The sequence below is a fragment of the Equus quagga genome, chromosome 15 (genome assembly GCF_021613505.1).
Source record: "Equus quagga isolate Etosha38 chromosome 15, UCLA_HA_Equagga_1.0, whole genome shotgun sequence".
In the NCBI taxonomy this organism is placed as follows: domain Eukaryota; kingdom Metazoa; phylum Chordata; class Mammalia; order Perissodactyla; family Equidae; genus Equus; species Equus quagga.
Genome location: NC_060281.1, coordinates 75026146 through 75047924, shown reverse-complemented (window position 1 = coordinate 75047924; position 21779 = coordinate 75026146). Strand labels below are relative to the sequence as shown.

Here is a 21779-nt window from a genome sequence, read left to right as displayed (position 1 = left end):
GATCAGATGGTTTTTGTGGGTCCTTGAATATGACGGAATCACGGAGAGAAAATTGTTCTCGTGTCGATGATCTTTCTGTTCATCCATCAGGGGGAAAGTCCTAGTTTGGTACCAGTTTGTGTTAAATATTTCTCTCAAAGTGTCTAGTTTCCTCTTGCAACAGAGAGAAGGCAGGCCTTGAGTTCAGAGCATTCTGTGGGTACCATTAGAAGGAATCTGACGTAACAGTGTTTTTTTTGTATTGAAAGCAAGTGATTCTAGTTTGACATATAGAGAAGTGATATAATGATATAATGCTTTTTATAAAATAAATTTAAATAAAAAGTGGTTTGACTTAAATAAAAATACTAAGCAGACCAGTGTACAGGTGCTGTGCAGATGTGATAATGATGGCAAAGGTGACCCTCGAATGACTGAATTTTGATGACTGCTGCCCTGATGTCTATAACGTTTGCTATATAAAAATTCACTTCGTGCACAGCTTTTAGGAAATGCTTCTAGCAATTCCTTCTGGAAGCAGTCTTCCACCTGATTTTGCTGCTGTATACTCACGCAAATAGACTATGCGTTGATGGTTTACACGAAAGTTCTGGACCTCAAAGCAAAGACCCTGTTCTGTTATTGAGTTTTGTACATGGCAACAAAAATTTCCAAGATGAGGGCTCTCTCTTCCTTATGTAGAAAATTAAAGAGGTTTGGAGGGACCGGTCCCATGGCCGAGTCTACTCACTCCTCTTCGGTGGCCCAGGTTCGCGGGTTCGGATCTTGGGCGCAAACCTACTCCTCTCACCAGCCATGCTGTGGCGGCGTCCCACGTGCAAAATGGAGTAAGACCGATGCAGATGTTAGCTCACGGCTAATCTTCCTCAAGCAAAAAAAAGAGGGAGAATGGCAACAGATGTTAACAAATCTTCCTCAGCCAAGAAAAAGAGGTTTGGAGTTGTTCGATGGCTATCGTAGATGTAATAATTCTGTATGTTAGTGTTTATTTACTTAGATATCATTTTCCACCTGAGCTAGCAAGCTCTGTCTGTGAAACTATGAAATGAACATGAAATGAAGCAGAGTAGGATTTTGAAAGCAATCATCAAGTCCTTCCAGATGAAGATTGCTACACTGCAGGATGTACAGCACCTTGCCATCCTGCACAGCTTTCCAAAGGGGAGAGGAGGACCAAGTGTTGAGGCCTAGATTGTGTTTGAAATGCAATATGCTAAGATTAAAAAAAAAAACAAACAACCCAGCCTGAGTGACACAGAGTGTGACTCCAATTAATGGGCAAACCAAAACCAGGTTTTTTCCCCTTTTAAAAGCAGTCTGATCTAGGACATTTTTCAAAGCCTTTTCTCAAATAAAGTGGTGGGCCCTGTTGACGTTACTGGCTTAATTTGCTTCTTTTGGTTGCCAGAAGCTGTGTTTCCATGACACTTATCGTCAGCTCCTGTCGCGAGGTCGTCTTGTAGCAATCAAGAGAAACCCAATTCTCTCTCTCCCTCCTTCCTTCAGATCACCCAGTTAAAGATTGAGAATAATCCCTTTGCCAAAGGATTCCGGGGCAGCGATGACATGGAGCTGCACAGGATGTCAAGAATGCAAAGGTAAGAAAGTGGATTCCTGGGCTCCTTCCTCGCCACGTACCCACCAAAAACCCAGGTGAGCCAGCAGCAAACTTGCGCCTCCCTCCACCAGCCTTCCTGCCCGCGGAAGACGAGGCACAGGGAATGGGACCCTGTTAACCATCGAGAGAAAGGAGGATGAGCCTTCTTCAGTCCTCCCTTGTGATAACTGTCACATGTGGTTGACTCCATCAGGCAATCTGGAAAGTGTGTCTTCTGCAGGAAGAAAATCCAAGGGAATTTGGCATTCTCCATCCGCCTAGGGAACAAAAGTTACAACTTTCTCCTCTTTCTTTGCTGTCTCTCTCCCTCTCTCTCTTTCTTCCCATAAGTCACAGCCGATGAATGATTTTCTTTTTGGCAACAGCTCTTGGTAAATGAAAGGGAAGTTAAATGACTTGATTTCCTGGGGGTGAAGCACAGACTGACTTGACACCATGTGGTGGTCCCGGGCACCGGAGGATTGGAAGCTGGTGATAAAAATTGCTCGGTATTTTTACATTTCCTGTGGTCACAGTCGTTGATATGATGAATAGAAGGGGCTGTAGCAAATGTACATAGTGGGAACTTGGTCTGATCTGAAAGGATTGTGCAAGCATTGCCAATTTTGTCAAACGTTCTCTCTACCTCTTGATATGCTTCCAAAATAACTTACCATATGGCAAGAGAATGAGAAATACATCTTGATCTCTTTGACCAAGTGGTCCCCCCCCCCTTTTTGGCGGGTTTAGTGTTTCAAAATAAAATGAGGTCATTAAGGAAGCTTTTCCTTATCCTTTCTGGAAGACACGAAAAGGGAGAGTCAGACAGATGGAGAGACACACTCCTTCAAAGGAAGACAGGAGACCTAAGAAAGAGAAAAAAGGTGTAGCTTTGTGGTTTTAACATTGGCTTTAGAAATAACACGTCACGGAACTTGTTTTTAGATAGCAGGCTTACCAGATCTAATTTTGCATGCTTTTAAAAACAAATATGCCATTCTCTTCGGTTGTGCATCATGTACACCGCATTCGTATGCATTCCTGCATCCATGATTGGTTTCCTTCGTGATCGTGGCTTAGTAAGATGCTTTTTGTTCTTATATTATTATTTTAAAAAATACTTGGCTTTAAGCATCTACAGTTTGAAATTGAAGGTAGATTTAGTCTTTGGTCAGTGGAAAAGTTGACAACAAATAGCACATAAAGCTGAGGGGTCACTATTTGTGGCCCGAGGCTCAGAGAGCCAAGTTTTTATTTGTACAGTTTTCAAACTCGCATCCCATTCTGGTGGTTCTGTGTCATTAAGTCAACTTAGCCACGGATGGACGAACAGTCTCATCTCGGTCCTCCTGCAGGTGAGGGTCTGTGCAGGTGGGGACCGGATGGAAAGCACCCTGGTCTAGCCTGCAGCCGAAGGGTTTCTTCCATCCCCCACCCCTCCTTCGCTCTTTCCCACAAGGTCAGGACTGGATGGGATAACAGATTTAAGATGCTGAGAATCACCTGTCCTCAAACTTAACTCATCGCCAGGCCCTGCTGCTCCTGCCTTCCTGACAGATCTTGGAGTTTACACCCTTTCTCCTTGCATGCTGCCTATCCCAGCCACCAGCATCCTCGCCTGCCACCGCCTTCTGACCTATTTAGACCTGACTTCCGTCCTATTCTCCTCCAGGACAGTCTTCAGGCAGCCCCCAAAGACATCTTTGTAAAACACAAATTCAGACAAGGTTACCCCACAGTCTGGAACACTCCGGGGCCTCCTGTGGCCCTCAGTATAAGGTCCAGACTCCTTCCCGTGGTTGACCACGCCCTTCCCATCCAGCCTGGCCGCTCCCCCCAGCTTCGCCCCTCACCAGTGCCCCCTGTTTCAATCCTGCTGAAGGAGATGCTCCAAATTTGGATTCTTTCCATGACCGTTGGACCTTTGAAGAAGATGTGTGGTCTGCCGCTCCTCGCCTCCTTCCCTTGGCCATCTGCTGCCCATCACTAAGGCCTGTTTGTAGCTATTCCTTCCTCCAAGAAGCTGCCCCGGCCACAGACTGCGTGGTTGGGGTATGCCTGTTCCCAGAGTCCCACACTGCTTTCCTCTGTCAGGCCAGGGCCCTGCAGTTTTGAAGCTGATTGGACAGATGACAGACATAAGGGAGAGACAGGTGGGGAAGTGCAGGTGTTTGAGAGCTCAAATGTCGCTGATCCCGTGGAGCCTCCTAAAACTCTCAGCAGCGCAGCTGGTTAGACATTTAGGCAGATGACCCTCCTTTGGTCTGAATTGGCTGTCCTAACCATCCCCTGGTTATTGCACATTGGCTGACGGTTTGACTAGGGGTCCCTCCTGGGTGGGAACTTGCAGCTGGAAGGCAGGAAAGGTTGGCTGGTAATCAGTAGGCACTCTGTAATTGATCATTTGGATCAAAACTCTCAGCCTACAAGTCACCTGTCTTTGTGGCCACGTTAGGAGAAGCATCGGGGAGCCAGAGGGCTGAACTAACCGCTGACCAGGTTGGGAGTGTGGACAGGGCCGTCTGCTCAGCTCTCTGGAGGTGACCCCTGGGAGAGAGAGGGAGTGAAGCAGAGTGGCTCCAACAGAAGGCTTTGGGCTCAGACAAACCCAGGTTCAATCCTTGCTCTGCATTTATCCCCATGTGGCCTCAGGCAACGGATTTAACCTCACCAAGTCTCAGTATCCTCATCTGTACAATGGACATAAATGGAGCTTCCTCTTGCTGGGCTTCCTGTAAGAATTGCAGGAGAAAATGCCTGTGGAGTGCTTGGTTCCTAGTCCTTACTCAATAAACTGTATCTTATTTGCGGGAAAACTCCTCCTTACTCCCAGTGTTGCCCTCGCTCGGAATTTATTCTGGGCTGCGGTCCCAACTCCCAGGTTGCAGTAGGTAGTGACAAGTGGGGAAGATGGTTCTCTGAAGTTGGCGTGATAACAGCCAGGCTGGGACGACAGGCTCACTGTTAATCTTGTAATCATGTTTCCTGTCCCCCACACACCCGGTGACAGCTGGCTCAGAGAGAAAAGCAGGAGGGATGAAATTTCCTCTAATTCCAACAATTGGAAGAAGGGAGAGGGGTGGGGTGGTGGGGGCTGAGCATTAGCTCTCAGTTATCCCACATAAATAACTTTTGGATTAGCTTGGCAAATGTCTGGGCACTCACCCCACTATCTCTCTTCACCCAACTCTCCGTGTTTGGCAAATGCAGATGGTGCCGTAGTTATTTTCCAACATTCATTTATGGTTTCTCGGTACAGAAGCAATAGCTGCTTATTGTAAATATGGAAGAGCTATGCAAAAGCACAAAGAGGAACGTAAAATCATTTGAAAATCCTGTCTCTAGCAGACCGATTAAAATACGTGCCAAGGTTATATTGAAAGGTTAATCTGTGGCTTAAAAAAGCATCTTATCCTAAGAAGCAATATTTCCCAAATTGCAGTGTCCCTACCCTGGTGACAAATTAGATGACTTTAGAGGAGGCAGGACACACAGGCACATCAGACTGATTTCGTAGACATTATTGCTTAGAATGAGATTAAGTTCGAAGGAAGGAAGGGAGGGAGGGAGGGAGGAAAGAGAGTTAAGGCTTATTATTTAAGGAAAAATCTTTACTAAATAGCAGGAGAGCTGGTATCAAGATTTGGCGAATGTTGTCAAGGTGATATGCAAATGAGAGAAATTTGGGAAATATACCTAAATGCCCATCCTAAAAAGAAAGGTGTGGGAATGTCGCTGCTGTTTGAAATGATGTAGGTCCTGATTTTTCATAGAAAGTTACTTCCTTTGAACTTTACTTAAACTTTAAGATGTGTTCAGACAAGGTCTGAACTTCCTAGGAATCAAAGGTGCCAGAGCCAGCGAGGATGGAGGCGTCAGGGAGATGGAAGGTGGGGGGATGCCTTTGTAAAGAGCATGGGAGCTGGGCCTTGTAGGAAGAAGGAGTTTGAATCTGTTGGAAAGAAGGGTTTTCTGGGTTGGATCAGGGAAGAGAAGAGGTCAGGGGTCCAGAACTCTTGTGGTCTAGAGTCGGAGTCATTTTCTGAAGATCTTGAAAGCCAGCTGGTGTGGCCCCGTGACAGGGTGACACTGTGAAGAGAGCTACTGCTCCTAGAAGCTTAGGATTCTAGAGATAGAAAGGACCCCAGGAGACAGCATCTGGTCCATCCCTCCTCCTTTTGCAGAAGGGGATACTGAGGCCCGGAGACTCATTTATTTATTCAGTCTTTGATCTGTTGGTCTGTTATTCAGCTCGCATACATTTATTAAGCGGTTGCTCCATGACAGGCGGTGGGGATGCAAAGTTGAGTCAACACACAGAGCAGCAGGGCCCGCTGTGCACAAGCAGGCTCTGGAGTTGGGGTCCAGGCTGCCACACTGAGCGGCTCCGGGGCCCCCCTACTCCTCTGAGCCTCTTTGTCCTCATCTGTAAAATGGGAGATAATTATAGACCCTCCCTCCAGGGCTGTTGCATGGGTGAGAGGAGGTAACGTGTGTGTCCTGATTACTATTGCTATGTAAGAAATTATTCCCGAACCTCACTGGGACTGGCTAGGAAGCCCTGGGCTCCAGGCTGTGCCATCTGTTCTCTGTGCGTGTGACTCTAAATCCAGCCCAGCCAGAGCTCCGGAGGCCACTTTCCCTCCAGCGCATGCATGGCCCACTGAAGGGCTGAGGAAGTCCGGACAACCTCAGTCTTGCCAGGAAGAGCTCTGAGGCCATCAGAGTCCTCCAAATTTCATCCAGTGCAATCTGCTAGCTCTCAGTCATGCTCCGTCAATACTCCTTATAATAGGACCAGGCACTGCTCATCATCACTGTGTGCAAGGTGCAGCAAGAAGTGCCAGGGAGATACTTCTGTTTGGTCCATGATTTTGTGGGCCGGGACTTTGGGGGGGGGACTCATCTGGGCAGCTCTTGCTGGCAGCCAGGTGTTGGCTGGGGCTGCAGGTAGTGAAGGCACGACAGGGCTGATGCCCAGGGTGCTTACTCCCATGACCCGCAGCTGATGCTGGCTTTCGGCTGGGACCTCAGCTGTGCTGTCCACTAGGGCACGTGCATGCGCCTGTCCAGCACGGTGGACTCAGGGGAGCCGGATTCCTTGCATGGCTGGCTGCCCCTAGGAGAACGAGGCGGAAGCCCCGTCGGCTTGGCCCACCACGCCTTGGAAGCATGTAGGGTCTCTCCTGCTGCGTTCTGTTGGCCGAATGAGACTCACGAAGGTGGGCCCAGATTCAAGGAGGGGCAGGGAACCCTCCTCCAGATAGAAGGAGAGCCAAAGACTGTGCCCACATGTGTTAACACTGTGCCAGCATGCCTGGAAGCTCTTGGCACAGTGTCTAGCCTGGAGTGATGCTGGGTTGATGTTAGATATTAAGACAGGGTCCATGCTCTCTTGAAGCTGGAGGCCAGGTTGGCCTGCCCAGGGTCACACAGCTAGTCAAGGTGCAGAGGCCTGGCATGGAGCTTAGTTTCTTCAGGGTGGAGAGAATCCTGCTCCCACCTCCCCCCCCCCCCCCCCCCCCCTCCCAGGCTGCCAAATGTCTTCTTGTAACAATAGACAAACCCTGGAAGTGGAACAGACAGCCGCAAAACGCTTCCCCCAACACTTCTTGCTTTACGTTGCACAGAGTGGACATGAGCAACACCTGGTTGTCCCCGAACACGCAGCATTTGTGGAGGCTGGTGGGCTGTGACCATGTCACACTTGGGGCACTGTGGCGGCTTCCGAGCTCTTTGTGGAAGGACTGAAGTTGCCTCCGCTTCCTCAGTCTTGGACTAGGCTGCCAGGGCATTGTGGGGATGCGGCTCCAGAGCTGGGGTTGCCCGAGGCTCTGCTTTGGCTGGCCTGGATTTTGAGCCCCCTGACCAGGAGCAGACGGGAAAACTTAGAGCCCAGCACGTGCAGCTGGACCCAATAGGTTCATTTTGTCAGTTTCAGTCCAGGGATGTCTTCACACCCGCAGGGGAGCGGACCCTTCTCACCTGCCTCTGTGGTTCTTAGGCTCACCTCCTCCATCCTCTGCCTCTAATCCGGGTCTGAGACCCCTTATGAAAATCCAATTAAAGGAAGGACTCTCTGAAAAACTCACAAGATATAAATAGAAAAAAAATTCCAACAATTTCAAGGAATTCACGGGGTCTGAGACCCCTAAAAAGGTTAAAATCCTTCCATGAGAGCCTTCCTCCTTCTCCAGCCCTTCTTTCCTGTTTTGAAATGAATGTTCAGCTCCTAACCTCAAATGGTCATTTTTCAAACGGAAGGCCTAGTGCTCTCGTAGTCTCACGCTTGTGGTTAAAGTAATCGGAATGCCCCGTTAATGAGGAGTGATTTCCAAGGCAACATTCTGGAGATGGCATTAACTCCCCACTTCTGGCTGCACTTTTGGCTAGCCGCATGGCTTCCCCCAGGGAGGTGTGAATTTACGTAAAACAAGAGAGGGGTTGTGTTTGGTAAGTGGAGCCAGGATAAGTTGTGAAATTGAAGTTGGTCCCAAGGGGTGCCATGTTGGCTCTCCGTTGTCCATTGAGGATATGGATGCTCCGATAGTTCCCATCCCCCTAATTCATCTGCGACACTGTCCCCGCCCCTGTCCTCCCCAACCCCTGCCCCAGCATACCTGCTTTTCAGGGACACTTAGTGGGCACATCACTCACTCATCCATGTTAGCACAGCATTTCTCAAACTTTTGGAAGACATCACAGTTACTTGGAGGTGGGAGGGCTTGTTAAAAAAATCAGATTTCTGGGTTTCACTCTCAGAGGTTCTGAATCAGTGGCTCTGGGGAGGGGTTAGAACTGCCCGTTAACGAGCTCGCTGATGGAGAGGCCCCTGGTATCACCTGGGTAGTCCCTTGGCCCTACAGAATGAGCAAGGACATGCAGGTGAAGGCAATGCAGGTGACTTTATTTTTCGGAAATAGAGACCACATGCTGGAGTGTTCTGTAAAAAGGAACCCTTTTCACAGTGCTCAACTTTGGCTGAGCAGTGGCGGTAACTGGAGTGCTCACCAATGTTTTATTATGAAAAAATGTAAGACATACAGAAAACGTGGAAGAATTGCACGGTGGGCACCCGTATACCCACTGCTGAGGTTCTGTAATTAATATTTTGCTGTATATTTGCTCTATCATCCATCCATCCATCCACCAATCCATGCATCCATGTATCCATCCATCCATCCATCCACCTTAGCATCCATCCATCCATCTATCCGTCCATCTTATATATTTTTTGACACATTTCAAACTAAGTTGCAGACATGAGTACGTTTCACCCCTGTATACTCCAGCATGTGTGTCATTCAATAGGATTCAATTTCTGTTCACCATTCTTTATCTTAAGTAAAATTTACATACAATGAAATGCACAAAACTCGAGTGCACCGTTCCCTTTTCGACAAATACATGTGCCTGTGAAACCCAAAACCCCCTATCATAATATAGGACATTCCCTCACCTCAGAAAGTTCCGTCAGGCCCCTGCCAGGTTCATTCCTGCCTCCGCCTCCCCCCTGAAGCAATCTATGTTCTGATTTTTTTTTTTTTTTACCAAGGGTCAGTTTTCTCTGTGATAGAATTTAGTATAAATGGAGTCATACAGTGTGTACTCTTTTGCATAAGGCTGCTTTCTCCTACAGAACTTTTAAAACTCCCAGTGTCCAGGCTGCACTGCAGACTGGCATTAGACTCCCGATGGGGTGGGCCCAGGAGTCAGTATTTTTAAAAAACTTCCCATATGACTGTGGTATGCAGCCAGATTTGAAACCCACAGCCCCAGAGAGATTTCTCCATCTCTGCCCACCCTCATCCTGAGTTACCCCATCCCAATAGTTAATATTCTCCTGTTAGAAATTTGTTTTCCTAGAGACTCATTCCCCTGTGTTTTGTTTGTTTGTTTTTGAGGGGGAGAGGCAGGCTTTTGTATTAATAAACAGAATATTTAGCATTCCTGCAGAAATGGTTGCTTTTGGGTGACTTTGCCAAGGTCATCATTTAACTGAAGGTCACTAGGAGGTCTTTGGCTTACTTCTGCATGACCAAGGGGCCCCCACGTGATTCCCCGCAGAACAGAGGAGACTTCAAGACAATCCCCTTGGGTACAGAAAACAGTTTGCAGAAGGTCAATTAGTCCCGGGCCCTCTGGCCTTCCGGCTTCCAGAAGGACCAAGGCCCAGCCTCAGAATGCTTCTTCCACCTTCTCACCTTATCTCCAAAATCATTAAAAAAATTAAAAAACTACTGAAGCCAGCCTGGTGGCACAGCAGTTAAGTTTGCGCATTCTGCTTTGGTGGCCTGGGGTTTGCCAGTTCGGATCCCGGGCACAGACCTATGCACCACTTATCAAGCGATGCTCAGCAGGCGTCCCACATATAAAGTAGAGGAAGGTGGGTACAGATGTTAGCTCAGGGCCCATCTTCACCAGCAAAAAAAGAGGACAATAGGTGGCAGATGTTAGCTCAGGGCTAATCTTCCTCAAAAAAAACTGCTACAAGTAAGACGTGGTTAAACTTTTAAAAATTGTTCATTTTATGAGTCTGGATTAAAAGCTTGAGCCCTTCAATTTGGTCCCAGATTCCTGGCAACACTGTTTGATGTGCTGTTACCCTGAGCCCATCAAAAGTTTAGTTTGCATTGACTTTTTCTATCTGTGGCTTCACATCCGGCTTTTGCTTTGGGGCTCACAACAGCCCTGTGACAGGGATCTGATTATTCCCATTCTGCAAATGGAGAAACTGAGGCAAAGAGAGATGTCATGAATCGTCCATACAGCTGGTCCAGGACTTTCCCCGTAATTCCAGAGTGTTGCTCAAAAGGTTTTTGTGAGTCGCAGATCCCGTTTGAGTAGCTGATGCGAGTAGGGACCTCTCCCTGGAGAAATGGACAAGTTCTAAATAGCTGATATTTGGGGCGTGGGGGCGGGGCGGTTCATAGACCCTTCAAAGTACGTGCAAGGTCGGAACTTCTGCTCCGGAATATAATAATGTGTGATTTGTAAGCTGGTGTGTATTGAGTAGTGTGTCCCAAGTATATACTAAAGCTTTCCATGCAGCATATCATTTTATAACCTCAAGAGGTGGTAAGTCCTACTATTCCCATTTTACAGACAGGAGACTGAGGCTCGGAGAAAGGAGGAACCTAGGGAGCATCACAGGGGCCAAGTTGGTGGCCGGGTACTGAAGCGAGGCACAGCTACACAGCCTGACTTCAGACCCTGGACTTGAATTGACCCCCCCGCCCCAACCGATATTAGATCTGTCCAGAGATTTAACAGGGGAGCGCCAAGGTCGAAAACTGCGGTGGCCGTAGTGGTGGGTGCTCAAGGCCAGAGAGGGAGCTGTGTTCGCGTTTCTTGGTGCCCCTCATATCCTACAGCCCCTGTTGAATCAACCATGGGACGTTTATGTGCCTTCTCTGTGTCCCCGTGTTCTCCCCAGTGAGATGGAATGGCCAGCATTCACCATGCCCTCCTCCAGCTTGCTGGTGTGGTGTGAGCTGAGTCGTAAAATGATTGCCAAGCGCTTGTAGCCATGGAAGGAGGGAGCAATTATGATTCGCACCGAGCTAGATGCCGCCTGGGGTGAGCTGCCCCCGGTCCCTCGTGTGCGCCCGCATGTTAGATCAGAATAACTTCGCCAAGCGTATTAGAAAGTTAATAAATTGCGAAAGCTCTCGTGGGATTGTGGGGCCCTCTTGAAAAATTTTAATCACAGATTAAAGGGCTAGCCAGAGCAGGAATTTGCTCCCCGAGAACAGGGATTTTTCAGTCCACAGCCTTGCCCCCTGTGCACTGCTTTCGTTGTTTGAGAAAGGCTGCCCGAAATTGAGTAAGCATTGCAAGGGGAAGACAACAACAAAAACACCCCAGCCCACCGGCTCCCTGCCACCTGCTCCCGTGAAAAGGCCATTCAGTCAGCTGCAGGGGAAGACGTTCTCGGGGGGGCGTTCGTTAGCCGCCGGTCGGCTGCAGATGCCGTTTCCCCGTGGATTTCAATATTCCCTTGTAATGTTTTACAACCCAGACCTTGCCACAATGGCATCATTCATTGCACTCGCTCACGTGGAACAGAATGTGAGAGGGGGGTGAGCCAGGGAGAAGCTGGTCTGCGGGCTCCGACACCCAGGCTGAGCTGAGGGACTCAGGACCTCCGGTGGGCTCTGGCGAGCCCAGACTGAGCAGAGCTGTCCGCAGGATGTGGTACAGCTGTGATACATCAGAGAGCAGTTGGATCTGACATTTAGTAAACCGAAGGTTCCTCAAACAGTAGGATTGACAGATTGACCGGTAGATCTTGATATTGGCAGGGTGTAGCCAAGATTCAACTCTCTTATCACGAAGATGCTTTCTATAAAAGGATGGTTGTGTTGCTTAAGGGTTTTGGAATAGCACTGACTGACCTGGGGTAAAGCTCAGCTTTATTTCTTCTTAGCTATGTGATCTAGGGCTGGTTGCTTAACCTCTCTGAGCCTCAATTTCTTCAGCTCTAAATTAAATCTAATCCTCCTGATGAAATGGGGTCAAATGAGGGAAAGCATATAAGTCAACCAGTGCAGTGGCCGGAATGCTAGGAGGCACATAAGGAACAACTCGGATGATGAGGAGAAAGATGAGGATGAGGATGGTAAGGATGGTGACGATGATAATGATGAAAAGCAGTCCTGTGTTGCTGCCCCTCTTCCAGACATACAAGGGCTTTTCAACATTCACTTTAATTCTCTTGTGCTCTGGACTCTTCAATGATGCTCTCAAGCTGTAGAGAAAATTAGTTTATCTTCTCATCACAAGGACCGGACAGACTTTTGTCATATTGCTGCTGGTTCCTTTGATGGGCCCCTTCGTGAGCCCAGTGAAAATGACCCCGGTGTTGTTTGATCGTGACATTTTCTTCTCTTTGCCTCTGTAATCTCATACCGATGGAGAGGTCACTTCATCCTCCCATGCCCCTAGTTCGACGCCTGTCACATGGGCTTGGGGAGGCTGTATTTCAGGCACCAAGAGACGTGCATAATTGACGGTGAGGATGATGTTTCAGGCTCCTTGGAGAGAAACAAGCTGTGAGGGCCAAGTGCTTTTGGGGGGTACTATGGCTTTCCCACTTCTGTGGATGTTAGTAATCAGAAGCAGGATTTGGCCTTTCCACAGAGTAATTTTGAAATTTGGCAGTGCTGGAACAGAGAATTCCATGGAGCCCATTGATACATTCTCTTGTAAATGCCCTCAGCCAACATTTTTTGGGAGTTATTTTCTTTAATTAAAAAGAAATAAGCATCCCCATTAAGAATATAAACCTAAAAGAGATCTCTCTTTCCTCTTGGAGCTCTGACAGCCCAGTACTTGAAATAAGCAGGCCCAAATAGAATTGCCAGCGAGATTTGACAACTTTTATAATGTGTTATTATTATTATTATTTTTCTTCTTCTTTTTTTTTTTTTCCCATGACGTAGCTGGAGCTACAAAGCGAGAGCTATAAAGCTAATTCCATTCCTTTCAGCCTCCTGGCCCCAGGAGGAGGTTCTGAGCAGTGTGGCTACTCACAATGGCTCTAGTTGTGGTTCTGAGATGGCACATGCCACAGGGAAGCTTGGCTAGGAGACCCCTGGGTGTCGTGAGGGTGTCCACAGCCTCATGGAAACTTGGCAGACACACCGCATCCCCTGCCTGGCTACTCTGATGTGCTTTCACATGACAGACAAAGGCTGGGCTCCAGGGTGGAGATCGTTACACCCATGAGGGGTAGGAGAAGTGGGAGAGAAGTCTTGGGCCCCAAACTCCTGCTACCCCAAAAGCATATCATGTTTTAGATATTGAAAGAAGTAACTAAGAGACTGTCAAGAAGTAATAGGGGGCTGTTGGGTTAGGATTCTGGTTGCGTCTCTTTCTAGCTCTGTGACCATGGGAAAGTTGCTTAATCTCCCTGGGCATCAGTTTCCTAATCTGTAAAATGGGGACAAGAACAGTACCTCCTTCATATGGTCACGGAGAGGATGACATGGGCTAAGGCAGCATCCTTCAAAATGCTCTTTGAAGTGAGGTGGAGCGCTCTTTGTATGTGCGATGATTTCAGGCATGCTCTTTGATTTTAGCAGGTAAGTATTTATTTAACCGACGTGCATTAGAGGAGCTATAATTAGCACCAAAAGCCCATAATTTCGCAGATATTATTGCTCAGATTGAAGCTAAACTTATTTGGATAAAAACCTAGGTTAAAAAACACAAGAAGTGAGAGAATAGTTGATTCTGGATCATGGCAAAAATCACAACTGATTAAGTTTCAGATTTCCTGATACATGTTTCTTCTAGGGCAGGGATTCTTAGCTTATTTAGGGCCATGGGCCTCTCTGGCATTCTGTCAAAGCCTGTGGGTCCGTCCTCAAAATCATATGATTAAATGTATAGAATAAAATGCATAGATTGCAAAGGAAACCAATTATATTAATGATGACAATGACGATGATGGTTACCATTTGTTGAGCACTCACCCATGTGCCAGGTACTGTGCAGTCTTTCACATGCAGTAACTCATTTCTTCTCTCAACAACCCTTTCAACTGGGGATTTTTATTGTCTCTGTTTTACGGATGGGAAAACCAAGACATGGAGAAGTCAGATATTATGTCGGTGGTGACAAGTACTGAAGTTCAAAAGGAAATTCTAAGGCACAAGCAGCAAACTCTCCAGCTTAGGGTTACCTAGGATCAAACCTGACTATCCTAGGTGGTCAGATACCTTTCTTTACTAACATTGAACAAAGACCTCAGCCCCATTTTAAAGATGGAAACCCAGATATTAAGTCTAAATGTTTGCTTAGCTCTTCCAACTTTTGAATAAGGGAATTCAAAGACATATGGAATAGGTTGGAATGTTTCAAAATGCCATGTGTGTTTATGGATCATTAAGAGGGGTCCTTAATTGGAGGAGCTCATTTGCCTTTCTGCATACATAGAGAACTATTCATAAACCTGCACGCCTAATGTATAAGGCATGAAAAGTTAGTGCCCAAATATATACGTCCATGGCAAATGATGCACTTGAGTATAATTGGATCACTTGGCTCATCAAAGACCCCTTTGTTTCTTATTCTATGACTTTTTTGATGGATTCTTTGACCCCATGGTTCAGCTAGTGGGGACATCTGTTTCAGGGCACTGATCAATGTTATTTCCCGTCTTCTCTCTTTCAGTAAAGAATATCCCGTGGTTCCCAGGAGCACAGTGAGACAAAAAGTGGCCTCCAACCACAGCCCTTTCAGCAATGAGCCTCGAGCTCTCTCCACCTCATCCAACTTGGGGTCCCAGTACCAGTGTGAGAATGGTGTGTCTGGCCCCTCCCAGGACCTTCTGCCCCCACCCAACCCGTATCCACTGCCCCAGGAACACAGCCAAATTTACCATTGCACCAAGAGGAAAGGTGAGTGTGGCAACCCCTGCCCAGCCTGCCTCTTTCTCTACTTCTTCCTTTCCTTGAAAAAAAAAGTACACGTAACTACATGTATTTATTTAAAAAATGTAAGCGATACAAAAATATGTAGAGATTGTAAGAAATTCAAAACATACCGGTAAAACTAACAGCTCCCCTGATATATCTGCCCCCAGTTCTAGCCTCTTTCTTGGGGAAAACTTATTTGAAATATCCAGACATATTTTATTCATTGACACATGCACGCACTCACAAATAAAAATAGTTTTGTTTTTACTTTTAGCAGGTGGTATCATACGGTATGTCTTTTGCAACTTGCATTTTTCTTTAACTTTAGAATATGTTGTAGATATCTTTTCATGAACCTTCAGCTGCCTCATTCTTTTTAGCTACTGGAGAGGAAGTATTGCCTTAAAAGGATGAAGTGGAGTGTTTTTTTGCCACTGCCCCTAGTAGACAGGGAGCTTGCCTCCAGCATTCCTGGTTGTATTAGAAGCCTCCTCTTAATGGGATGGGCTTTGGTTCATGTGCTAGAATTTCCTCCCAGGTGCATTCCGAGCTCTTCTTTCCTTTCCAGATCAAAATCAACACCAAAACCACCAATGATTTTCTTTCTTTCGCATTCCCTCTTTCAATCTACTAGGCTAGTGTCTGAGGCAGTCCCTAGTTTCTGTTGCCAAATGAGAAATGGGTGACATTTTCCTAAGTCCAAAGAGGCTACATTCAAAAAGGAGATTTCTGGTGGCACAGTCTGTGAGCCAGAATCGGAGTGGTTGACGTGAGCGGTGTGGTTGAGTTCAGTTTCCCAGGACAGTCGCTTGGCGTGAGCTGCACGCAGGCCAGGATTGTGCGGGCAGGGCCCAGGGAACACAGGCTCCAGTCTTCAGTCTGCCACCAGCTTCTTGTGTGACCTCAGGCAGGTGTCCTAGCCTCTCTGTGCCTCAGTTTCCCACTTTGTAAATGGTGCTAAGTTTCCTAGAGCACCTGAGACTTGGTAAGCACCCTGGAAGTGGTGGCTGTGATTGCCTAAGTGGCAGGTATCAATCCAGAAAGTCAGTCCCAGGAGGAAGCAAAGAGAAGGCTGCTCATCTAGGTGAAGGCTTGAGGACACGGATCCAGGGGGAGGGGACCGTGCAGCCACATGCTTACGCCCGTGGTCTTCAGAATCAGACAATTGGGATGAAGCCAATCTTTGCCGTTTGCAAATTTCTATGATTAGGAGCAAGTTACTTAACCTCTCTAAGCCTCATTTGCTTAATCTGTAGATTTGGGCTCACGATTGCACCTGTCTCATGGGCTGGATGCAGAGATGTCCTGAAATCGTGCTTGTCGTGTGTGTAGCACAGGGCTGACTCAATAAGCAGTCCCTATTTTGCTCCTGCAGGCCCAAATCTCAGTCTTTAGGGTGACCTGTTGCATCTCACAGCTTCAGTAGCCAACACAATGGCTTTGGACGTTCAGTGCCCAGTGTCTGGAGCGTCTCAAACAAAAGAAACCCCACGAATAAGAACCTCTGGAAACTGCTGCCTTGGCGGCTTTCTCTGGAGCTGGGGTTATGTGAGGAAAGTAACAGTTTGACTATTTGACATTTACCAATCTCGGGTTTTGAAAGAGGGAAGAGCCTGTCATTGGTCCAGGCCTGGGGCTCGGGAGCTGCCTGGGTGAAGCTGAGGTTTCCAGACTTACCTGAAGTCCATCCAAACTCTTTGGATCTCGAAGCCTTGAAAAATATCACCCGACAGGCCCCCTGGCCCGACTCCCAGCACGTCCGCTGCCGGATGGGCTGGAGACCAGATGCCTGCAAACATGTCTGCCTCTTCAGCCATGAGCAGAGAGTTAAGCCTGTCCTGGGGAGCGCAGGTCCCTGCACAGAGATCCTGTTTTATGTTATATTTCAGGGCGCCCTGCCTAGGTTCCAGACCAGAGCTTTGTCAGTAACATGATTAAGTAGGTGCCATTGTTAACCTACTTTACAAATAGGGAAACTGAGACTCAGACAGATAAAATCACATGCTGGTGGTGCTTCAAGGTGGAATTTGAACCCAAGCCTGGTCTGCAGTTCTGCCCGGGTCCTGAAGTGCCTGCCTCTCCTGCCTCTGTTACTGTTGCTCATTGCTACAGTCTGAAAATTTCACCTTCCTCTAGAGATCGGCTCTTGAGACTGGTCAAACGTGCTGATTAAGAGCTCACCAGGTTTGAATTAGGGAGCTCTGTCGATTAAATTGATGCCAGACCGAAAGAAGGGGAGGAAGAAGCTAAAAAGAACCAGGGTGCTTAGTTAGGCTCAGTGTTTACAGCAGCATCCTTGTAAATGCGTTCCTGGAGGATGCAGCGGAAGAGTTTGAATTCAAGGCTGATGAACCTCTGTAGATCATGCGAGCGCTTGACTTTCATGGGGCAATTTGCAGGATCCTGGAGGGAATTCCAGATCAATTAGAGGAGGCCCCTGGGAGCAGGGGAAGCTGGAATCAGTGGCTGGTCCATTGCCGTACATCACAGCAGCTGGCACTCCAGCAGTGCGGCCGTGGGCAAGTTGCTTCAGCTTTCTGGGCCTCAACTACCTTTTCTGAAAAATGGGGGCACAACAGCGCCCACCCTGCAGGGTTGTTAGGAGATAAAATGAGATGCTCCATGTAAAGCCCCTAAAACACGTCTGCGACGTACAAACGCTCCATGAACCTGAGCTAGGTACCACCCTGCCCTTAGGAAGCCCACGCTGTTGCAACAGGTCAGACAATGTATGAGTCATGATAAAACTGTTTAATTAAAGTGGTGATCGAGTGCTCTAAAGGAGATGTGCAAAACGCTGATGAATATGAAACCGGGGCCGGGGGGAGGATCAGGGAAGAGTGGGAGCTGAGAGCGGGAATTGGATGGAAGAGGGGAGCTGACTGGGTGTCCAGTCACAGAGAAGAGCATGTGTCCAGCCCCTCAGAAGAGCGGGAGCCCACCCCCATTGGAGAGTCAACAAAAAGCCAGTGTGGCTGGGGCACAGAGCGAGGAGACAGTGGTGGGAGTTGAGGCTACAGAGAGAGGCAGGGACCCGTCTGACACCAGCCCTCGTAACCATTTTGAGGACCTCAGATTTTATCCTAACAGATGGGCCACCATCGGAGGGGTTTAAACCTGTGAGTGACATGATTAAGGTTTTGTTTTGAAGCCGTCACTTTCTGTGACAGGAGGGGACCAGAATTGATGCCGGAGCTCTGCGGAGAGGCTGTTGCACACTCCGAGGTGTGAAATGACGGTGGCTCAGCCCAGGGTGTGGGGAGAAGAGCTGGAGATGTGGGCGGAATCAGGACTTAGTGACTAGTTGGAGATAACAAGGTGAAGAATTACCCGTTTTTCACGGATGCGGAAACTGAGGCTCAGAGAGATCAAGTCAGTCGCCTAGTGTCACAGAGCTAGTGACTGGCCCCGCCCCAAATTCACACCGTGGTCTGTGCACTCGGGGTGCACGGGCTGTGCACCCTGCAAGACTCCTTTCACCTTTCCAGAAACCTCTGCCCTTCTCACCTCCGTCCACCCCCAAAAGGGAGCTCCCGGGGACAGCGAACATTCCAGCCCAGCTCTGTCTGTCCTGCGTGCCTGGAGACGACAAAAAGCAATTCATCATCAGCCTCCATTGTAAAGTGATAAGGAATCAGCCGAGGTTTCCTTCCAGTTTGGGATTCCCGTTAAGTGATAACTCCATGGGTGGCTTCCCACCCCCGGCTCCTGCCTGCCCCACTATCTAACTTCCCCTCATTGTCTGTCTCCTTTCCAACAAGCCCAGGAGGCAGGCCCAGAGAAATGTCAAAGGGCCAGGCAGGCCAGAGGGTCCTTGTGTTTGGACCCAGCTGTCTCCAAACTATCTCTCCCGATGGATGGAGCCCAAAGAGCTGGGAAGGTCTTTTATCAATGCCACTCAATCAAATCCAGGACCCCAGGGCCTGGGAGAGCACTTGTCTATCTTTCTTTCCCTCTCCCACCCTGACAATCCCCTCCTCCACCCCCCACCACTAGAAACCAAAGGCAACCCAAATAAAGATTTTAGCAAAGCCGTTTACTGCATCGAATGCTCAAAGGGAGGTCAGAGGGGAGGGGAGGGGAAGAGAGTAAAGGGTTTTGCAGGGTGCGTTTTCTCAGTGCTGCATCATGTTTAGACTGATTTCACATTGCTTCCTTCCCTGGATCCTCACGACAGTATTTGAGCCAGAGGAGATGCCTACCGTCCCCATTTTGCAGGGGAAAACAGAAGACTGAGGGGTTGGGTTAGATTCCCAAGATTGTGTGGCTGGTGAGTGGCAGATCTGGGATGCGTTCATCAAATACACGTTTGATTGATTGAGCACTTACTCTGTACTGGGCTTTGTGCTGGGTGTGTGGGATAAAGGGAGGACAAGATGGCAGACGTCCCTGCTCTCCCAAAACTTGTGTTCTCACTGGGGTAGACCGATAATAAGCAAGTAAATAAATTTAATGATTTCAGACAGTGGCTGAGTGAGAGTTGAACTGCAGCCTTCTGATTCCCATTTGAGGGTCTTCCTACAATACTGTTCCAGTCCTTCCCACTTTAAGCTAAGAGCCAGCAGCATAGGGACACACACACACACACACACACACACACACAAAATCCATCCATCCACTCATCCAACCATCTACCCATCCATCCATCCATTGAACCACCCATCCACCCACACGTCCATCCATCCTTCGACCCATCCACCCACCCACCCATCCATCCATCCATCCATCCATTCACCCACCCATCCATTCACCCACCCATCCATCCATCCATCCATCCATCCATCCATCCACCCATCCGTCCATCCATCCATCTATCCATCCATCCATCCATCCATTTATCTATCCGTAAAGGTCAAGGTTACCACCTTTTCATATTCTCTGAAAACAAGGGGTTTTACGAAAGCTGAAAGGCTGGGGCAGTCTATCAGAAAGAGCACTGTTTTGTGAGTCAAAGGCCTGAATTATAGATCCACCTCTGACTTGCTGAAGGTCCCTTAGCTAAGGAGTAGCTGCTCACCACTCTGCCTCCAGGGTCTCTGTCTATGAAGACTTGACAAAGGCCTTTCATCTGAATGAACTCAATCAGCAAGGGAAATGACCCACTTGGGAATGGTGACAATATTTTTTCAATGGGATTAGTGATTTGAAAGCAGCTCTGCAAGTTTTCCAGCTCTGGAATCTACCCAAATACCTTCAAGTATTGGACAACCTTCACAGAGCCATATTTCCAGTCTTCTAAGAGGGAAAAGAGGAAACTCAAATTACTTGGACTGATAAGATTTGAACACTCACTTTATGTGCAAGGAAGATAGACAGGAACTAGACTGCACTTAATTATTATCTCAATTTCTACAAGAAGTTTAGGTATTATCGCCATATACAGTCAAGAACTGAGATTGGAATGGTCCAGTGGTATGCCCAAGGTCACATAGCCAGGCACAGTAAGAGACATAACTCTGTGTCCTGAAATCTGGATTCATCATTAAAGCTACTTTGTCCAGAATAAAAAGCAACTAGAAAAACGCCAGGGACCAGGGTTTTTCACAGTGCTATGTGGTGATTGGTGGTCGGAATCGTGAGGAGCTTTACTATTATCCAAGAAACTCACTTGGGTTCAGGACGGTTGGAATACAGTTGACCACTCTTAATGCACAACCTTCTGAAACCGAGCTGTGGACTCATCAAAGACTGGACACCTGACCACAGCCTCTCCCCCAGCCGTGGAAGGTAAACTCGACTTGGCTGGGAAATAGGTCTTTGCTGTTGATCAGTTATCGAGCTCCCAATAAGAAGAAAGAAACCAAGCCATAGCCAAAATAAACACAGAGATTACATCTCAAGCGTTTATCAAGACCCAACTGAAATTTGGATCCACGCTTTGGAATTTCTTTATAATGTGATGAAGTCTGAGAAGAATTTGAGAATGCTTAAGACCTGCTTTCATGAATAAGCCAGCACCGAGCTTTTCTTAGGACTCTGCATCAGATCTTTGGGGTATTAAAGACTGGAATGTGTAATTTTACGATTTTCCAAAATGTGCCCCAGCCTTTTTTCATATTATTCTTCCTTCTTTACTTGTAACAAATCTGGAAGGGGATCAGAAACTCGGGAATGGTTAGTTTGCCTTGTTTTTTTCTCTTGCCAAGGGTACCCTGCAGCTGTGTTTTCTGTTATTGAAAAAGGGAACACCCTGGTTAAATGGAAAACCCAAAGGTTATGATTGTAGCAACAATGGAAACATTCAGATTTATGGATCCAGGGGATGGAAGGAAGCACGGAGGGAAGGAATAAAGGAAAGAGGTGGTGAGGACGGTGTCTTCAAGACAGCAAAATATGCCCAGTTGAAAGGTGATAAACGTGGCTGCTTGTTCATCTGGGTGTCTTCAAGCATCTGGATGGTTGGGATGTTGTAGATAGAATACCTGGAAGGCTGGCTGCACTTTTTGCTTTTTTGAGGACAAATGTTTGGGCATCTTCTGGGTCCCAGATGTGTCCCAGAAAAAAGAGTCTAGTTAAAAATAAACTTGCTTGCTATTAGGTGGGTGCAACCCTAGTGTAGATACATTTTGTTTGGGGAGATTTTTGACTTACCTATGGGTGTCACTCGGAGAATGATGCAAATGGAAGCGTTTGGTGGAACCCAAACCTAAGCTACCTTCCCCGGACTGAGGAGCTGTTTTATAATCCAGTACAAAGCCAAAGCCACCATGACTGACTTGATGCTTTATATCCGAGGACCACCTCCTGACTTGATGCTT

The 21779-nt window shown here is 47.6% G+C and overlaps 1 protein-coding gene across 3 annotated transcripts in view; it reads left to right on the top strand.

Moving 5' to 3' along the window:
* Window positions 1-21779, top strand: part of TBX5 (T-box transcription factor 5) — a 45204-nt gene that overhangs the window by 19210 nt on the left and 4215 nt on the right. For all 3 annotated transcript variants that reach the window (XM_046638913.1, XM_046638914.1, XM_046638915.1), the window contains 2 exons: window positions 1507-1598; window positions 14777-15003. In XM_046638913.1, coding sequence (XP_046494869.1) covers window positions 1507-1598; window positions 14777-15003 — 319 coding nt within the window. The remainder of the gene's footprint in view (window positions 1-1506; window positions 1599-14776; window positions 15004-21779) is intronic.